At 41.4% G+C, this 19,475-nt stretch overlaps 1 protein-coding gene and 1 long non-coding RNA gene across 2 annotated transcripts in view; one reads left to right on the top strand and one right to left on the bottom strand.

Moving 5' to 3' along the window:
- The window catches only part of LOC124882062, a 53,134-nt gene that overhangs the window by 19,589 nt on the left and 14,070 nt on the right, over nucleotides 1–19,475 (bottom strand). Inside the window, exon 2 of the long non-coding RNA XR_007041806.1 lies at nucleotides 4,747–4,827. This is a non-coding gene — a long non-coding RNA (uncharacterized LOC124882062). The remainder of the gene's footprint in view (nucleotides 1–4,746; nucleotides 4,828–19,475) is intronic.
- Nucleotides 1–19,475, top strand: part of emilin1a (elastin microfibril interfacer 1a) — a 47,993-nt gene that overhangs the window by 18,421 nt on the left and 10,097 nt on the right. The window contains exons 2-7 of the mRNA XM_047388205.1: nucleotides 7,781–7,897; nucleotides 15,192–15,379; nucleotides 15,496–15,595; nucleotides 16,374–16,482; nucleotides 17,159–17,326; nucleotides 17,845–19,122. Coding sequence (XP_047244161.1) covers nucleotides 7,781–7,897; nucleotides 15,192–15,379; nucleotides 15,496–15,595; nucleotides 16,374–16,482; nucleotides 17,159–17,326; nucleotides 17,845–19,122 — 1,960 coding nt within the window. The remainder of the gene's footprint in view (nucleotides 1–7,780; nucleotides 7,898–15,191; nucleotides 15,380–15,495; nucleotides 15,596–16,373; nucleotides 16,483–17,158; nucleotides 17,327–17,844; nucleotides 19,123–19,475) is intronic.

Here is a 19,475-nt window from a genome sequence, read left to right as displayed (position 1 = left end):
TGTTTTAGCATAGTAAAGAGTTTGTTGATTGAAATATGTTTGACTTTGAGTTGACTTATTTTTGTTCATACATTCTTGTATTTAAGAAATTGTGTGAATTCATTCTGTGTGTGCAGAGTTTTGCTGTTCAATAATGCCAGAGCTTGGCTCATCCCTTTTAATTTTGTCCTAATACCACCACCTTATTGGGCTGGTATTCACAGGACAACCCTTAACAGACCAAAATATTATTTAATAAAATATTGCAGTATTAATATTAAATAATATATTCACATTCATAATCACAACACGGTGGACGTGAAGTAAAATTCCCGCAGCACAACGATGCCACCACCATATTTCACAAGATCATGCACAATATTGGTTGTGTGCCTGTCAAGAAGGGCTCTTGGATTGCAGTTGGAATCAGGCAGCCAGAAGCAGCACAGTGAGTATGAATATTTAAGAAATGAAAAGAAAAAACTTACAGCCAGATATGAGGTGGCAGAATCAGGCACGGACATGGGCAGACATGGCATCAATAAAACAGTATAAAGCAGCGGGGTGCAAACAAAACTGAAGAGTACAGGTCCTTCTCAAAATATTAGCATATTGTGATAAAGTTAATTATTTTCCATAATGTCATGATGAAAATTTAACATTCATATATTTTAGATTCATTGCACACTAACTGAAATATTTCAGGTCTTTTATTGTCTTAATACGGATGATTTTGGCATACAGCTCATGAAAACCCAAAATTCCTATCTCACAAAATTAGCATATTTCATTTGCCCAAAAAAAGAAAAGTGTTTTTAATACAAAAAACGTCAACCTTCAAATAATCATGTACAGTTATGCACTCAATACTTGGTCGGGAATCTTTTTGCAGAAATGACTGCTTCAATGCGGCGTGGCATGGAGGAAATCAGCCTGTGGCACTGCTGAGGTCTTATGGAGGCCCAGGATGCTTCGATAGCGGCCTTTAGCTCATCCAGAGTGTTGGGTCTTGAGTCTCTCAACGTTCTCTTCACAATATCCCACAGATTCTCTATGGGGTTCAGGTCAGGAGAGTTGGCAGGCCAATTGAGCACAGTAATACCATGGTCAGTAAACCATTTACCAGTGGTTTTGGCACTGTGAGCAGGTGCCAGGTCGTGCTGAAAAATGAAATCTTCATCTCCATAAAGCTTTTCAGCAGATGGAAGCATGAAGTGCTCCAAAATCTCCTGATAGCTAGCTGTATTGACCCTGCCCTTGATAAAACACAGTGGACCAACACCAGCAGCTGACACGGCACCCCAGACCATCACTGACTGTGGGTACTTGACACTGGACTTCTGGCATTTTGGCATTTCCTTCTCCCCAGTCTTCCTCCAGACTCTGGCACCTTGATTTCCGAATGACATGCAGAATTTGCTTTCATCCAAAAAAAGTACTTTGGACCACTGAGCAACAGTCCAGTGCTGCTTCTCTGTAGCCCAGGTCAGGCACTTCTGCCACTGTTTCTGGTTCAAAAGTGGCTTGACCCGGGGAATGCGGCACCTGTAGCCCATTTCCTGCACACGCCTGTGCACAGTGGCTCTGGATGTTTCTACTCCAGACTCAGTCCACTGCTTCCGCAGGTCCCCCAAGATCTGGAATCAGCCCTTCTCCACAATCTTCCTCAGGGTCTGGTCACCTCTTCTCGTTGTGCAGCATTTTCTGCCACATTTTTCCTTCCCACAGACTTCCCACTGAGGTGCCTTGATACAGCACTCTGGGAACAGCCTATTCGTTCAGAAATTTCTTTCTGTGTCTTACCCTCTTGCTTGAGGGTGTCAATAGTGGCCTTCTGGACAGCAGTCAGGTCGGCAGTCTTACCCATGATTGGGGTTTTGAGTGATGAACCAGGCTGAGAGTTTTAAAGGCCTCAGGAATCTTTTGCAGGTGTTTAGAGTTAACTCGTTGATTCAGATGATTAGGTTCATAGCTCGTTTAGAGACCCTTTTAATGATATGCTAATTTTGTGAGATAGGAATTTTGGGTTTTCATGAGCTGTATGCCAAAATCATCTGTATTAAGACAATAAAAGACCTGAAATATTTCAGTTAGTGTGCAATGAATCTAAAATATATGAATGTTAAATTTTCATCATGACATTATGGAAAATAATTAACTTTATCACAATATGCTAATATTTTGAGAAAGACCTGTATAGTGCCACACGTAGTTGAGACAGGGAGACAGATTGGTGAACTGAATGAAGGTGATCTGAATGAAGCTGATTATGGTGGCAATGGCTGAGAGTGGAAATGAAAACATGACTTGAACTACACACAGAAATACAAGGACACAATCTAACCAAAGGAAATGTTTCACAGATGCAACAGGACTAAAAATGCACCATAAACAGAATAAGTAAGAAACTAAAACAAAAGGAATGAACTATAACGCACCACCTGGAGACCATAAATAATAACGACCAGAGGCAAGACACAAAACTCAAATATCTGCAAATCATGAAAGCACCACCTTCTTCCCATGTGTGCTGTGTCCCCTACATGTCTTGTGGCAAACACACAATATCACTTCTTATGCTTTTCTGTCAACAATAGATTTTTGTCTTGCCACACTAACATAAAAGTCAGGTTTTAGGCATGCATGACTAATAGTTGTCCTGTCTGACATTCTTTCACCTGAGCTTTCAATCTCTACATCTCCTCATGGATTACCTTCTCGGCTGCTTGATTGTTCAGTGTTTGTCTTTCCTGGCCTTTCAATTTAGGTGGACATTTCTTTGTAGATCCCATACTGTTATTTTTCAGAATATGGATTGAACAGAGCTCTGTAGGAGGTTCCATAGTTCAAAGCTTGGGAAAATATTTTATATCTCAACCCTGCTTTAAATACCTCCACAACTTTCTCTGACCTTTTTGCTGTGTTCCTAGGTCTTCATGATGTTTGTTCACAAATGTTCTCCAATAACCCTCAAAGGCCTTTACTGAACAGCTGGGTTTAAACTGAGATGAAATTACCCACAGGCAGACCTCTGAAGGCAACTAGTTGAATTGCATTTTATCTAAGGGTAACAGACAAGACGCTAAATATAAATGCATGCCATACTTTTTGAATTTTAATTTTGAAAAAAAAAAAATCAAAACCTTGTTTTATTTTTCCTTTCACTTCACATTAATGCACTGCTTTGTGATGGTGTTTCACATGAAATCTATCAACAAATGTTTAGTACTTTGACAAAACACTGCAAATATATCTAAAATACAGCAAATCCAAAGAGGATATAAAGCAAAAGACAGAACAAAATAGAGGCAGAGACATACTGGCAGACTAGAAGACACTTAGATGGAAGCTGCTGATTGACTTTCCTGGATGAACAAAGTCCTTGTGTGCTTCGGCTTTTATCCAAAAGGTTCTCAGAGCTTCTCGGACTGACACTAATTGACCATAATACCAACAGAGAAATAGCAATGTAGGGATTCTGGGCAATATTAAAATGATGATAGAAAATGACAGAACTGCGTCTGTTTTAAATGTTCCTGCTGTTGTTAGAGGGGGCACATGAAGTACCCTGCAGGCAGTTGGAGAATGTGGGAGTGTACTTAAAACATGGAAGTTGGCAGAGATTCACAAATATATGCTAAGTTGTAAATATGAACCATGCCACATTTAAAGTTATATCAACACCTTCCTGAGAAACTTTGTAAACAGCAAAGAAGTTAAAGAGATTGATTGTTTTTTTTTAACCTGTTAAGCCCTAAGGGGTTTTAGAGCAATTTCCGCCTGAAATTACATACTTTATATTAATCAAGTATAACTCCACAACTACAAGAACTACATGCAAACGTTTGGTACATCTGTATAGGTAAGACATAAATAAATATATTTCCAGTGGAACCACTGTTGCAACGGTTCCTATGTCTGATTTATTCATGATTAAACAGAAAGTTTTCTATTTTTTGGCCCTCACCTTAATTTTTTTCTAAATAAACATTGTAAAACATTGCACAATGATCACCTGCACTGTTGTATTGCTCTTGCATCCTATACTGCTCTACATTTACTCTCACGCACTTAAAACTGTGCACATATATTTATATTATATTGTAGATATGTATATACTGTTTAATTTGTACTGTATTGCACCGACTACGCCAAAACAAATTCCTTGTATGTCCAAAAATGTACTTGGCAATAAAGCTTTTCTGATTCTGATTCTGATTCTAAAACACCATGAAAATCCTTTGGAAATCCTAAGAGAACCCCCAGGTTGTATTCATCAACATCATGGTGGCAACTGCAGCAAATTTGGACTGAATCAGTTGAAGCATTTATGTTCCACAAAGGTTTTAGTGGGCAATGTGGAAGGCAGAGCTAGGATTTCGGCACAATTTAGCCAAATGTGCCAAAACTGTGCCGAATGTGTTTTTTACTTCATAAAAGGGAATCTGGTCAAATAAAAGTACTGATTACCTTTGTTGGAGTCATTCTGCATATGACATAGCCTTTGGTCATTACTTTTACCCTGTGTATCATCAAAATGTATAATTGTGCACAGCATAATATCAACACAATGAATAAAAAACAAGTTGAATTGGACAGTTTTATCTCCAAACAATGGGATTTTATTAAAAACAAGAATTTTCAACAAATGTGCAAAAAGCAGTTATGTATAAAAAACTGTGCAAACAAATGTTGAAACCTCTAACACTGTAATGACACATCAGGGTTATTTTGTAACTACAATGGTGTGCAGAATAGACGTCTCACCTCAAAGAAGAAGATAAAGGCTCAAGCGAAGTGGTGGGAGGCTGGGTCCTTTGAGTTTCAGACAGTCCTGCTTGCTCCTGGCTGTAAAAATACAGAAATAGGGTTGTTCTTTTTCTGATTACAAGATAATAAATTATGTATTATTGTACAGCAAAAATAATTAAACAATGTAAAAAAAAAACAAGTCTGTAATGCTGTAACAGTAAAGTGATATTGGCAAAGTATCAATGACATAACAGCTTCATAACATTCCTTGAACCAATTCCACATACAGGTAATTGTTTTCCCTTTGTTCTGGACGCAGGGATGGGGGTGTAGTGTTGTTGCACGCGGGGGTGGGGGTGTAGTGTTGTTGCAAAGTTTTCCGATTACAAGATGATAAATTATTTCTTACTGTACTGCAAAAATAACTAAATAACATAAAAACCAGGTCTGTAATGCTGTAACAGTAAAGTGGTCTTGGTAAAGTATCAATGATGTAACAGTTTCATAACATTCCTTCAACCAATTCCACATACAGGTAAACGTGGGAAGTGTAAGCATTAGAGGGGGTTTGGCAAAGGACCAATGTGATAGTTATATAACTGAGTCAGAGCAATTTCTAAAACTACAGACTTGTTGCCAGTCAGAAGTGGTCCATATCGATGAAAAAGAGCAATAGTTAACCAGTCACAGGATCGTGGGTGGCCAAATGCCATTGGGAAATAGGTCTGGCTCATGCAGTCTGCATGCAATGGAAGGGCCACTGTAGCTATAATTTCTAAAGTAGTTAATACTGATTCTTATAGAAGGTGTCAAAATATACAGTGTCAAGCCATATACTTGCTGTCGTGGTGCACAACAGCAAGGCAAGCTAACCCTAAGGGCCTGGTGGGGGGCAGGATGCGGCAGGGGTGCTTGGAGCAGAGCTTGTGTGGATCTTGTGCTGTGTGGTTGCGGCAATTGTCGGCCTTTTGGGGATAGAGCTCACCTGTGGGGGTGTGCCGCTGTGGGGAGGGGATTCATGGCGTTTGGGTTCAGGGGCATGTGTTTGATATCTGTGGCCTGGTTGGGGGTTGCCTTGTTGGGAAATTCATGTTGGGGTTCATGGGAGGTGGGGGGCTCATGGGTTTGAGATTGGAATTCATTGGGGGGTTGGGACTGTTTTATCCTGTGGCGGCTCTGGTTGGCAGGCTCGTTTGGACTGGGTAGACCCCTCTTTTGTACATGGCCCCTCTCTGGATGAGGATAGGGGTTGTTGGGCACTGGGGTCAGGACTTCCATTGTTGTTTGTCTTTACATTGGGTGCGTGAGTGTCTTTATGTGTACGCATAAGGGTGGAAATCTGTGATCATGACTGTGTGCCTGTTTTTTGTGTCGGGTTGGGTCTTGAACTGCTCCCTCTCCTGGATCAGTTTAGGCCCCCCTTTAAATGTGGGGCCTATTTCCTCCCCGACACACTACCTGCTGGAGGTTGGTGTCTCTGCCCACTGGTGTACTTGTGGTTCTTGATGTCCGGGGCTAGGTGCTCTGGTGTGTGCCGGCTCACTCTCGGTGGCTGCTTGACGGGGCCTGGACCCCTGGGCTCTGTTGGGCCTCTGCCTGGGGAGTGATATGTCTTGGGTCTCTGGGTCCATGGCTGGATTTGCTCTCAAATAGACAGCTGCCGGCGGGGCCTGTGGGCTTGTCGCTGCAGCTCCTTTGTGCTTCTGCACTGTGGCTGCTGGGTGGTTCCCCTGGGACTCTCCCCCTCTCTTCTTTGTGGGTGTTGTGGTAGTCCCGGCAATGGTTCTCCTGGGGTTCCTGTGCTCTGGGGAGCCTCTGGATGTCTATGGCTCGGCTCTCTTCCATATCTGTCCCAGGTCCAGGGGGGCAGGTCTGTGGCTCCTCACACTCGCCATTGCATAATTTTATGGAGAAACCTTGTATACACAAGCGCGCTCACACTCAGACCCACAGGTGTTAACAGATTCAGGTGTTAACAGATACACAAATGTTCTATATTGAGCCGCATTTATCACTAAATATAGCTTGCATTCATAAGTACCATGCACTTTTTGGTAAAAAAGCTGTTAATATGTATGTTTCTGCAGGTGTAGAAGCGAGCAGGGTGTTATCTTGTATTCTCTTCATCCTTCTCTCTCTCCCCCATTCTTTTCTCCTTCTCTCCCTTTTTCCTATTTGCCCCACCTCTCTCTCTTTCGTGCTTCTTATTTTTTCCTTTTCGTTTCTGTCTCTGTGTCCGTAACAATTGAAATAATCCCAAAGCAGTTTCTAATAAAGTTCCTTTTATACATATCAAGGAGAGCATTAAAGTGTTAGCTGTATTGCTCCACTTGTGAAAGTAAATCTGTTGGGCTTCTTGGCACAACAATTCTGAGCACTACTCTGCCGAACAGGATACGGTAAAAAAAAAAAGAAATCTGTCATTTCATTTGAGTGTGTTGAGTCCAACACTTTGTGGAAGAAGAAAGATGAGGAAAAGGTTTTGCCTATAAATGATACATACAAAAGTCACACCATTTTTAAAACTATTTTCTTCTGTTCACTCAGTTGCATCTATTGTTTATAGTTTTGTTGCAGAGGGTCAACTATAAAACTAACAGTTTTTAAGCAGTGCACTTTAACATTGAAAGATACTTTAAGGCAAGACATTATGAATGAGTCTGGGTTAGCTTTTTTTAAGAGATATGCAGTCTAAATACAGCATTGATATGTGTAGCCTGTGTGTAAAATTCAGTGGGGGCTGGTTAGCATTGGAAACAGAGCACAATGGCAGCATTTGTTTAAAACCACAGTTATCCTAAACTGATCGGACATTTGCACACATTTCTGGAGTACAGAATAACAGCTGAGTCCAGGATTTGAGTTATCAATCTCAAACGTATAGTGGAGCCTCAAAATCAACAAGTAAATAGACATTTAATGGTTATTGTTTTTCCCCGGGTCCACAGAGCAGTCAGGGTGGATTCTAAGATCGGAACAGAGTTCTGTATACGAGACGAAGGCTGTTTGTGCCCGATTCTGAACTTAACTCTCTTCTGCCATTTCACAGGAACTGGTGTGCTTATGTGGTGACGAGGACAGTAAGCTGCGTTATGGAGGACGGAGTGGAGACATATATCAAACCAGACTATCAACGCTGTACCTGGGGCCAATGTCCTCGAGTGGCGTGAGTATCTACTGCCTTTTTTTCTCCATAAATGTCCCCTTCTGCTACTAGACTTTAGTATCAGTATTCATCCTTGCCGCTCTAACTTCCTGTCCTCTGGGTTTATATCTTCTGTTCTTCCGTTATATGTTCTGCTTTCCTGTCTAGAAAAACTAATTTCCCTCAGCTTTTGTCATTTTTATTCAGTTGCCTTTCTTACTGCCTTATTAGGAAAGGTTATGTGTGTAACTGGGATAGCTATATGATAACATCTCATTTTTTAGCTGGTTTACCTCAGAGGGCCATTACCTGAGAGCTTAGTATGATCCAAATGCAACGGTGATTGTTGGTAATGTGTAATGAGGATGAAACAGGGCTGACACACAGTGGAGTTTTAAGGAGAATGACATGTGAAGAGGACCCGTGGTGGATTCTCTAGGACTGAGATAGGTTACCCAGGTATAGCTGTATTGAAAATAATAGCACTCTAACACCACTAAAAAGAATGATCACTGCTTATTGTGGGAAAGGTATTTCTACATGCCAAATAATTTAGTAGATGTAGTAGAGTAATAGAAAACCACAGACCCGACATGATTCTGTGTTATTGAATCGTTAATTGAAAGGAGGTGTGTTTAAAATAATAGTGGTTTGGAGTTCAGTCAGCTGGATCAAGTGTTGGCAACCTGAATTACCATAAGAGCCATTTTGCTCCCTCTTCCACCAAAAAAAAACATAGTCTGGAACTGGACAAGATAACACAGCTAATAAACTTTAAAATTTGTATTATATATCATTTTTACTATTTTATCTGTAACAACAATATAATTTAACAAAGATATATATATATATATATATATATATATATATTCAAAGGGTTGTCTTTAATATCATGACTATGAATATTGTAGCTTCACACTGAAGGCATCAAAACCATGAATTAACACGTGGAATTATATACTGAACAAAAAAGTGTGAAACAACTGAAAATATGTCTTATATTCTAGGTTCTTCAAAGTAGCCACCTTTTGCTTTGATTACTGCTCCGCACACTCTTGGCATTCTGTTGATGAGCTTCAAGAGGTAGTCACCTGAAATGGTTTTCCAACAGTCTTGAAGGAGTTCCCAGAGATGCTTAGCACTTGTTGGCCCTTTTGCCTTCACTCTGCGGTCCAGCTCACCCCAAACATCTCGATTGGGTTCAGGTCCGGTGACTGTGGAGGCCGGGTCATCTGGCGCAGCACCCCATCACTCTCCTTCTTGGTCAAATAGCCTGGAGGTGTGTTTGGGGTCATTGTCCTGTTGAAAAATAAATGATGGTCCAACTAAACGCAGACCGAATGGAATAGCATGCCGCTACAAGAGGCTGTGGTAGCCATGCTGGTTCAGTATGTCTTCAATTTTGAATAAATCCCAACAGTGTCACCAGCAAAGCACCCCCACACCATCACACCTCCTCCTCCATGCTTCACGGTGGGAACCAGGCATGTAGAGTCCATCTGTTCAACTCTTCTGCGCCGCACAAAGACACAGTGGTTGGAACCAAAGATCTCAAACCGAAGCACAGATTTCCACTGGTCTAATGTTCATTGCTTGTGTTCTTTAGCCCAAACAAGTCTCTTCTGCTTGTTGCCTGTCCTCAGCAGTGGTTTCCTAGCAGCTATTTCACCATGAAGGCCTGATTCACACAGTCTCCTCTTAACAGTTGTTCTAGAGATGTGTCTGCTGCTAGAACTCTGTGTGGCATTGACCTGTTCTCTAATCTGAGCTGCTGTAAACCTGCGGTTTCTGAGGCTGGTGACCCGGATGAACTTATCGTCCACAGCAGAGGTGACTCTTGCTCTTCCTTTCCTGGGGCGGTCCTCATGCGAGCCAGTTTCTTTGTAGTGCTTGATGGTTTTTGCGACTGCACTTGGGGACACTTTCAAAGTTTTCCCAATTTTTCAGACTGACTGACCTTCATTTCTTAAAGTAATGATGGTCACTTGTTTTTCTTTACTTAGCTGCTTTTTTCTTGCCATAATACAAATTCTAACAGTCTATTCAGTAGGACTATCAGCTGTGTACTGTATCCACCTCCTGCACAACACAACTGATGGTCCCAACCCCATTTATAAGGCTTGAAATCCCACTTATTAAACCTGACAGAGCACACCTATGAAGTGAAAGCCATTTCAGGTGACTACCTCTTGAAGCTCATCAACAGAATACCAAGAGTGTGCAGAACAGTAATCAAAGCAAAAGGTGGCTACTTTGAAGAACCTAGAATAAAAGACATATTTTCAGTTGTTTCACACTTTTTTGTTCAGTCTATAATTCCACATGTGTTAATTCATAGTTTTGATGCCTTCAGTGTGAAGCTACAATATTCATAGTCATGAAAATAAAGAAAACTCTTTGAATGAGAAGGTGTGTCCAAACTTTTGGTCTGTACTGTATATGTATATATATATATATTGAGAGGCGACTGTGGCTCAGTAGGAAGAGTTGTCGTCTTGCAATCAGACGGTTGTGGATTCGATTTCAGCTTCCTCCTGCCATATGTTGATGTGCCCCTGGGCAAGGCACTTAACCTCAAGTTGCCTACTGATCTGCGTTTTGGTGTATGAATGTGTGAGCGTTAGTGAGTGCGATTGGGTGAATGTGGCTCTAGTGTAATTTTATAGAGTGGCCAGGACCTTAATCTAATACAAAATGTTTTGGCTGATGTCAATCCTTTTGTTTGCAGAGGAACTTTGGCGTGTAGTCCAATCAGCCTTACCCCACTCCAAGCAATATATATGTGAAGCAGTTCTCAGAATCAATGGTTATTCAACTAAATTTTAGTATAATGATTCACAGCAAAGCAAAATCTTCTAGGATTTTCAGTTTATACAGTAATGTTTTGGTTTTTAAGGAGTAGAATTTGAGTTTTTTATTCATTTTTCCTCACTTTCTGTATAGTGATATATCTATTTTTTCAATATGCTGTGATTCAGAATAGTACAGTGTTCTGATCCATCTGCATGCTTGGAAAAAAAAAGCTTTTATAAGGATTTTGAGCTTTACTCACTTTTTTCACTGCGCTATTGGTTTAAACCCATCTGTAGATACTGTTGATCTTATCTGACAGCGGATTAAGGGAAGATGAAGGTGGGTTGTTCATAACCAATGTTAATAATCAGGTGGTGACTGAGAGTTCTGCTGGTCCTAATAAGCACAGGCTTGGTGAAATGTTTAAATTCAGGTAAATCTGCAGCACAATGGGGATTAGCAGCTGGGGGTTGGAGGGGATGGAGAAGGAGAAGATACAAGAAAAAACACAGGCACCTCAAGATCATGACATAGTGTTGGTGTCAGAGTCTCACGTGTTGGTGAGGATGAGGTCCCGTCCAGTCTGCCTCATGCACTAAAGGGAATATCCAGAACTGCAAATCCAGCTCCAAATGTACTTTTTTATGGGACTTGGTAAACAATTTTTCCAAACGTGAATGTTGTGCTTACACGAAAACATTACTCAAACACTGCTTATGTTTTTTTCTCTTTTGAAGTTCTCCCTCTGTTTTGACTTTGGGCCCGCTGCTTGATCCTCGTCCCTGCCAGGGGCCTCGGCATAAACCCAGGCTATGCTTAGATTGAAGCCAACAGGGGCTCCAGGCACCACAGTCTAGTCTTTCTCCTCAAAAACAATCTCTTCTTCTACTCTGGCTATCTTCTTGTGATTATCGCTCTTTCCCTCTCATTCTTAGCTCTACAGGGCTCTACATACACCCCCCCCCCCACCCCCCCCCCACCCACCCACCCAAATTGTTTTTTCCATCGGCTGACCTTTCTGCGACCTTCTCAAAGGTCTACAAGGGCTGTTTGTAGATTAAGATAAAGAAGAGAAACCTGCAGTGTGCCCTTGCCAGCTTACATCTGATGCTGCTTGAATCTCATATTAATATTTCTGGCTAATTCTGTGCTATTTACTGTGCAATTACTGAAACAGAGAGACTCTTTTGGCACAGAGTTGAATGACACATTCATGAGAAAACTGCAGCAGCGGCTTCCAAATAAAACATTTTTACATATTTCTGGAGGTCATTTATGAACAAGTAAATCCGATTTAGTCAGATAAATGCAGGGGATTTCTGTTGGAAACTAGCTGAGAAACATTTGCAACAAGACGCTGGGTACATTTTCCTCTATGGGATGTTGATATTTGTGGAAACTTCTTTAAAATAAAAGCACATAATTTCCAACCTAATGACAAGAGAAATAGATCTAAAATTATGTTAATTGTGCTTTTAGTGTCATTCTGTTATGGAAATTCAATGCAGTTATTCCATGAAAACCCTGAAAAACTGCTAAAACCTGCATTTTATTAGACCAAAAGTTTGGACACACCTTCTCATTCAAAGAGTTTTCTTTATTTTCATGACTATGAATATTGTAGCTTCACACTGAAGGCATCAAAACTATGAATTAACACATGTGGAAATCACATGTTCTAGAATTGCGCCGCTCAAGGTGGCAGCAGGTTGGAGTAGCTCTGTTACTTTTGATTCTGATTTATTCTTTTTTGGGAACTATTCCTCTTGTGGGAGATACAGTTGATTTTTTTTGGATGACTGTCCACTCCAGTGTCGGATGCTGTGCAGCTTGGAGGATTTTTCTTAATACTTTCTATTTTTGGACATTTGTTATGATGCATTGCCATGGCAACGGGGTTGTTTCTTACAACCGGGAGCAGCTGATTAATATCTCAAAAGCTCAAATAATACTTCAGCTACAACCCCAAATCCCCGATGAGTTGAAAAGGAGACGCCGTGGATGCAGAGCAGGAGCTATGAGAAGAGAGAGAAGGAGGAAGTTCAAACCATCTCTTCCGTCGATTTTGATGGGCAATGTGAGATTGTTGGAAAACAAGTTGGATGAACTCCAAGCCCTACAAAGGACCCAGCCAGAGTACCGGGCATCTGGACAACAGACTAGATTGGAGATGCAACTGTGAAGCCATCTACAAGAAGGGACAGAGCAGACTGTACTTCTTGAGGAAGCTTAGGTCCTTTGGTGTTTGCAGCAAGATGCTGCATATCTTCTATAAGTCTGTTGTGGAGAGTGTGATCTCTTCTGCCATCATCTGCTGGGGAAGCAGCATCAGAGCCAGGGACTTAAAAAAGCTCAACAAGCTGATAAAAAAGGCTGGCTCTGTTCTGGGGACTCCGGAACCTCTGGAGATTATTGTGGAAAGACGGATTCTTCATAAAATGAAGAACATTATGGAGAACGCTGAGCATCCTCTTCATGAGACTGTCCTACAACAACAGAGTGTCTTCAGTCAGAGGCTTCTTCAGATCTGCTGTAAGACGGAGCGCTACAGGAGATCCTTCCTGCCCACAGCCATCAGCATCTACAACGGCTCTTTGAGGAAACCTTCATAATATGAGCTATAACAACATTTAATTTCCCTTTGGGATTAATAAAGTATTTTTGAATTGAATTGAATTGAATTGAATTATATCCTGAACAAAAAAGTGTGAAACAACTGAAAATATGTCTTGTATTCTAGGTTCTTCAAAGTAGCCACCTTTTGCTTTGATTACTGCTCCGCACACTCTTGGCATTCTGTTGATGAGCTTCAAGAGGTAGTCACCTGAAATGGTTTTCACTTCACAGGTGTGCTCTGTCAGGTTTAATAAGTGGGATTTCAAGCCTTATAAATGAGGTTGGGACCATCAGTTGTGTTGTGCAGGAGGTGGATACAGTACACAGCTGATAGTCCTACTGAATAGACTGTTAGAATTTGTATTATGGCAAGAAAAAAGCAGCTCAGTAAAGAAAAATGAGTGGCCCTTATTACTTTAAGAAATGAAGATCAGTCAGTCCGAACAATTGGGAAAACTTTGAAAGTGTCCCCAAGTGCAGTCGCAAAAACCATCAAGCACTACAAAGAAACTGGCTCACATGAGGACCGCCCCAGGAAAGGAAGACCAAGAGTCACCTCTGCTGCGGACGATAAGTTCATCCGAGTCACCTGCCTCAGAAATCGCAGGTTAACAGCAGCTCAGATTAGCGAACAGGTCAATGCCACACAGAGTTCTAGCAGCAGACACATCTCTAGAACAACTGTTAAGAGGAGACTGTGTGAATCAGGCCTTAATGGTGAAATAGCTGCTAGAAAACCACTGCTGAGGACAGGCAACAAGCAGAAGAGACTTGTTTCGGCTAAAGAACACAAGGAATGGACATTAGACCAGTGGAAATCTGTGCTTTGTTCTGATGAGTCCAAGTTTGAGATCTTTGGTTCCGACCACCGTGTCTTTGTGCGGCGCAGAAGAGGTGAACGGATGGACTCTACATGCCTGATTCCCACCGTGAAGCATGGAGGAGGAGGTTTGATGGTGTGGGGGTGCTTTGCTGGTGACACTGTTGGGGATTTATTCAAAATTGAAGGCATACTGAACCAGCATGGCTACCACAGCATCTTGCAGCGGCATACTATTCCATCCGGTTTGCGTTTAGTTGGACCATCATTTATTTTTCAACAGGACAATGACCCCAAACACACCTCCAGGCTGTGTAAGGGCTATTTGACCAAGAAGGAGAGTGATGGGGTGCTGCGCCAGATGACCTGGCCTCCACAGTTACCGGACCTGAACCCAGTCGAGATGGTTTGGGTGAGATGGACCGCAGAGTGAAGGCAAAAGGGCCAACAAGTGCTAAGCATCTCTGGGAACTCCTTCACTGTTGGAAAACCATTTCAGATGACTACCTCTTGAAGCTCATCAACAGAATGCCAAGAGTGTGCGGAGCAGTAATCAAAGCAAAAGGTGGCTACTTTGAAGAACCTAGAATATAAGACATATTTTCAGTTGTTTCACACTTTTTTATTCAGTATATAATTCCACATGTGTTAATTCATAGTTTTGATGCCTTCAGTGTGAAGCTACAATATTCATAGTCATGAAAATTAAGACAACTCTTTGAATGAGAAGGTGTGTCCAAACGTTTGGTCTGTACTGTATATTTAAAAACATTAGTTGGTCCTGGAAGGTCCAATGAATCACTAGAGACTCCAGTTCCGCAGGTTTTAGACCACTGGCCTAGTCAAAGTCCAGACCTAAATCCAGTTGAAAATCTTGATTTCATAATCTCAGAGGGGCTAAATACAGATGTATCATCTATCATTTTTTCTACTTCACAATTACAGTATGCACTACCTGGTCTTCTGTTGGTCCGTCTCAGTACCCTGTCTTCAATGTGGAAATTGTTGCCAGAACACAATGTTTTCTCCAATCACGACCAGCCGACAGCAATGCATCTCTACATTGATTGTCCTGTCTGTCTCCAGCTATCGAACATATAGGAGGCCAAGGTATAAGATAGCTTACAAGATGGTGACAGAAATGGAGTGGAAGTGTTGCCACGGTTACTCAGGGGAGGACTGCCACCAGGGTCCGCATGGGACCCTTGACACTCGGGTCAACGGAGGGCAGACTCAAACGACACAGACCGGGGGTGGAAAGAAGGGTGAAGAGGGTAGGACAGTTCAATAAAGTTAAAAAACAAACTCATTTAAATTTTGCTTGTGACTTTTAAGAAATGTGACTTTATGCTCCGTTTATATACAGACTGTAATTTTTTCTTCATTTCAGGTGAGAGTGAGAGAATCCAGGAGCTGCAGGACACAATCACCAGTCTTAAAAAAGAACTCCACGACATGAAGACCACCATTGATGGCATAAACCAAAAGCTGTATGTGAATGTTTTCCATCCGTCAAGTGCATGTATAACCTTGTGAAGTGCCATCACCTGCAAGTTGTAATGTTTATGCACTAATATGTTAGTTTTTCAGCATTTTCTAAACCAAGCATCTGGAACACACTGTGTATAATATACTGTGTGTCAATGTTTATGGCTGTTGGTCAGTTTTGGAGAACAGATTTCCTTCTCTACTCAAATATAGAAACAGGAAGAGATAAACAGTTCGTTGTGGACAAGATAATATGATAGCATGTAAAACAAACTACAGAATCTGTGTCTTCCTATTTTCCAACATGATACTTCCCTGCTCCAGGAATGTGTTTAGAAAAAAATCACATACCAAATGCGGAATAAAGTTTTAATAACGCACGGTGGCGCAGTTGGTAGCATTGTTGCCTTGCAGCAAAAAGGTTCAACTTCCAGCCGGGGGTCTTTCTGCATGGAGTTTGCATGTTCTCCCCGTGCATGCATGGGTTCTCTCCGGGTATTCCAGCTTCCTCCCACAGTCCAAAGACATGCCTGTTAGGTTTATTGGTCTCCAAATTGCCCTTAGGTGTGTGAATGAGTGTGTGCATGGTTGTTTGTGTGTTGCCCTGTGATGGACTGGCGACCTGTCAAGGGTGTACCCTGCCTCCTGCCCATAGACTGCTGGAGACAGGCACCAGCTTCCCTGCCACCCACTATGGAAGAAGCGGTAGAGAAAATTACTGACTGTTTTATCGCAGGTCTTGATTTAAGCCAATGAAACTCTACATGTTCTGGTTTATAGTCCCAGCCTGAATGGGGCCACTGTTGCTGCAGATTCAGCTCAGCCATTCATGAAAGAAACCATCAACAGCATCCAAACTAAGCTGGACCATCTCTACAACAGAACACAGGTAATCCTTGACATCAAATTTTGTTCTGATCTCTGGCTAGGCCATTCCAACACTTCCAGCACTTTTACTTCTGACCCAAAGGGATACTTTTGTTAATTTGAATGTATAAGTGGGGTAGCTGTCATGCAGATAAATAAAATCCTCAGCTTTCTAGCAGACAGCTGAAGGCTTTAAAACTGACCGGTATTTGGAACTATTCATAATTTCCTTTTACTTTGGAGCATGTTTTACTGGGCTCTTCTACTGATGATACCAATGTGGAGATTTTTATTTAGTAATAACCACATAGTTATTTGGTGGAGGGATTGACCATGGACTCCTTTGTACACCAAAGTTTTTCAAAGGTGAATTTGAGGCTTTTTGTCCAACAGATGTAGTAGTGATACAGAACTGGTTATTCAAGAGGACAAAAAACTAAAACACAGCAGCACATCTATAAAGAGCGGTGTTTTACTCAGACAGTGACCCACTCTAATATGTTAGACTTGTTGTTCTTTATCTTAGATTGAATTTACCAAATTCTAAAACATAGTTTGGATTACATGATTATTTTTCTGTGCCGTTTTATGAAAACATGTCAACATAAAAGATGAGTTTTGTACTATCTGCCATGTCTGTTTCTTCAATCAACTATGTAACAGAAGCATAGGTCATAATCCCTGAATCTATGATTTAGGTCCATGATGAGACCCTGCTCAACATCAACAACCACTTGGTGAACGGAGGCGGAAATCAACTGGATGAAAATGTTGAGACAGGAGGAGGAAACCAGCTGAACACACTGAAGGAAGAGATCCTGACCGAGCTGGGGCGAAGGGTCTCTCTGTCCTGCTCTTCCTGTCAGGTAAAGATCATTAGGCTGTCATCAGATCTCAAACTTATTCACATAATAAATTGTTCTGCTGTACTGCCAGTGTTGCACTTTTGGTGATCTATCCATCTTAAAGCAATAACTTCTAATGGAGTCATACAGACTCTTACACAAAACACAGAAATAACTAAAGAATAAAATAAATTAAAAACAAGTTAAAACAGAATGGAAATATTTCATATAACACTATTAAGACCTCAATGCTATGACCAAGACAAAATTAACTTAGATTTTTCTGAACATTTAAACAAGAAATGTTGTGTAACTATTGTTGTTATACTGTTGATCCAGTAGCAGTTTACAAGATGCAATAGGGATTTCAGTTATGTAATGCTTTTGATAGAACAAACAATATTTAGCACACAGGTGAACGGTATTCTCCACTATTAAAACTAATAAAATAGTTCATCGATAACTTTACTCTTATGTATGGGAAACTTGATGTGAAAAATCTGTAGTCCATTGTCCTAATAAAAATGTTTTTCCTCTAGGCCGGTGTGGAGGACCTGAGACGAGAGCAGGTGGAGGACAGAGAAAGGATCAGAGACTTGGAGAAGCTGATCAGCTCTATGGACCAACATGTCCGGCAGAAATTGGAAATCTTCCGCAGAGAAAGCGAGCGTTCCCAGGGCTGCTGCAACACCATCACAGAGCTAGAGAAGAGACTGTCGGATCTGGACATTCGACTCACGTCCACCTCAGACAAGTGCGACAGCATTAAAGGGCGGCTGGATAAGGAGCTTGCTAGGACAGGTGGAGGAAAGGGTCAAGTCACTGAAGATCGGTTTAACAGCAGGCTAAGAGAACTGGAAAAGAGGTTAAATACCACATTGAGGAAGACAGAGCAGAAGTGTACGAACACTGGGAGCAACCTGAAAGAAACCATCCAAAGAGATTTCAACCAGCTGCGTAATTCGGTCTTTCATCAGTTAGATGACCACGGCTTTAAAATTGGAAAAATAGAAATGGATGTGGCAGATCTTGGAGATACAGTGACGGACCATAGCCGACGTTTAAGCCAGCTGGAGAACATCACAACCTTCCTTGACAGAAAATTGTCCTCAACCACAAAGATGTGCAATGAGACCTGCGGGCACAATGGAAAAGGCCCAGCGACAGATGAGACTATAAAAACCTTGGAGTGGAGAGTTGTAACCAATCAAGAACACATCAAGAGATTTAACAACACCCTTAACAACTTGTCTGTGACAGGAGACTCCCTGATTGACAGAGTGATTGATCTAACCAATGACATCAACAAGATAAAAGCTGTGACCGGGCAGAATGGTGAACACTTTACACGCATTGTTACAGAGATTGATAAGCTGGGCAGAGATTTTGAGGATTGTCTTGTTTGCCGCAACATCGAGCAGGACCTCCGCTTGCTCACCAACTCCACAATGATCGGTCTTAACAAGTGCCAGAGAGAACTGACAGATCTGCGGAAAAAAGTTGACTCGGGGGAATCCGCCTGCTCTCAGGTGTGTTCCAACCTTCAGGAAGAGGTGGGACGACTAAGAGAGGATGTGGAGGAATGTACAGGACAGTGTAAAACTAACATAAATGACCTGAAGAAACGGTTGGATGGTCATACTTTCCACAGTGGGAAATTAGGCGGTGATCTAAAGTCCATCCAAGGAGAGCTGGCTAATGTCATGGTAACTTTTAACTACATTAATAACACACTGAAGGACCTGGGATGGACTGTGAAGACACATGGTACCACGCTGACAGATCTATTCAACACCAATGACAAAACCATATCTGTGGTAAGCTGATGTAATATTATCACTGCTATTAAACCTAAGATTGTATATTACAACATTGGCCATGTAGAACCCCTTATTGTAAGTAGTCTACTGGAAAATGAGGCTGAGAAGTACTGGGAAAATATTAAATTTCTTAACTCTTTGATATGTTATCCATCATCACAATGTCTGTACTTCTCTCTGGGAGGGTTAGCATCTTGATCATTAATATCTAGCGTATGTGTGAAACTCCAACTACCACTCTACTAGAAAAACATCATGCTTAGGGTGTCACTTTAGTTCTGACAAGATACCAATATGTCCGGTTATCTTCAGAAAGATAAAACTATTCCTAGTTGGATAGTGCCTTTTAA

The sequence above is a fragment of the Girardinichthys multiradiatus genome, chromosome 15 (genome assembly GCF_021462225.1).
Source record: "Girardinichthys multiradiatus isolate DD_20200921_A chromosome 15, DD_fGirMul_XY1, whole genome shotgun sequence".
NCBI classification, from domain to species: Eukaryota; Metazoa; Chordata; class Actinopteri; order Cyprinodontiformes; family Goodeidae; genus Girardinichthys; species Girardinichthys multiradiatus.
Note: the sequence above shows the minus strand (reverse complement) of the source record. Positions and strands in the feature narration are given on the sequence as shown.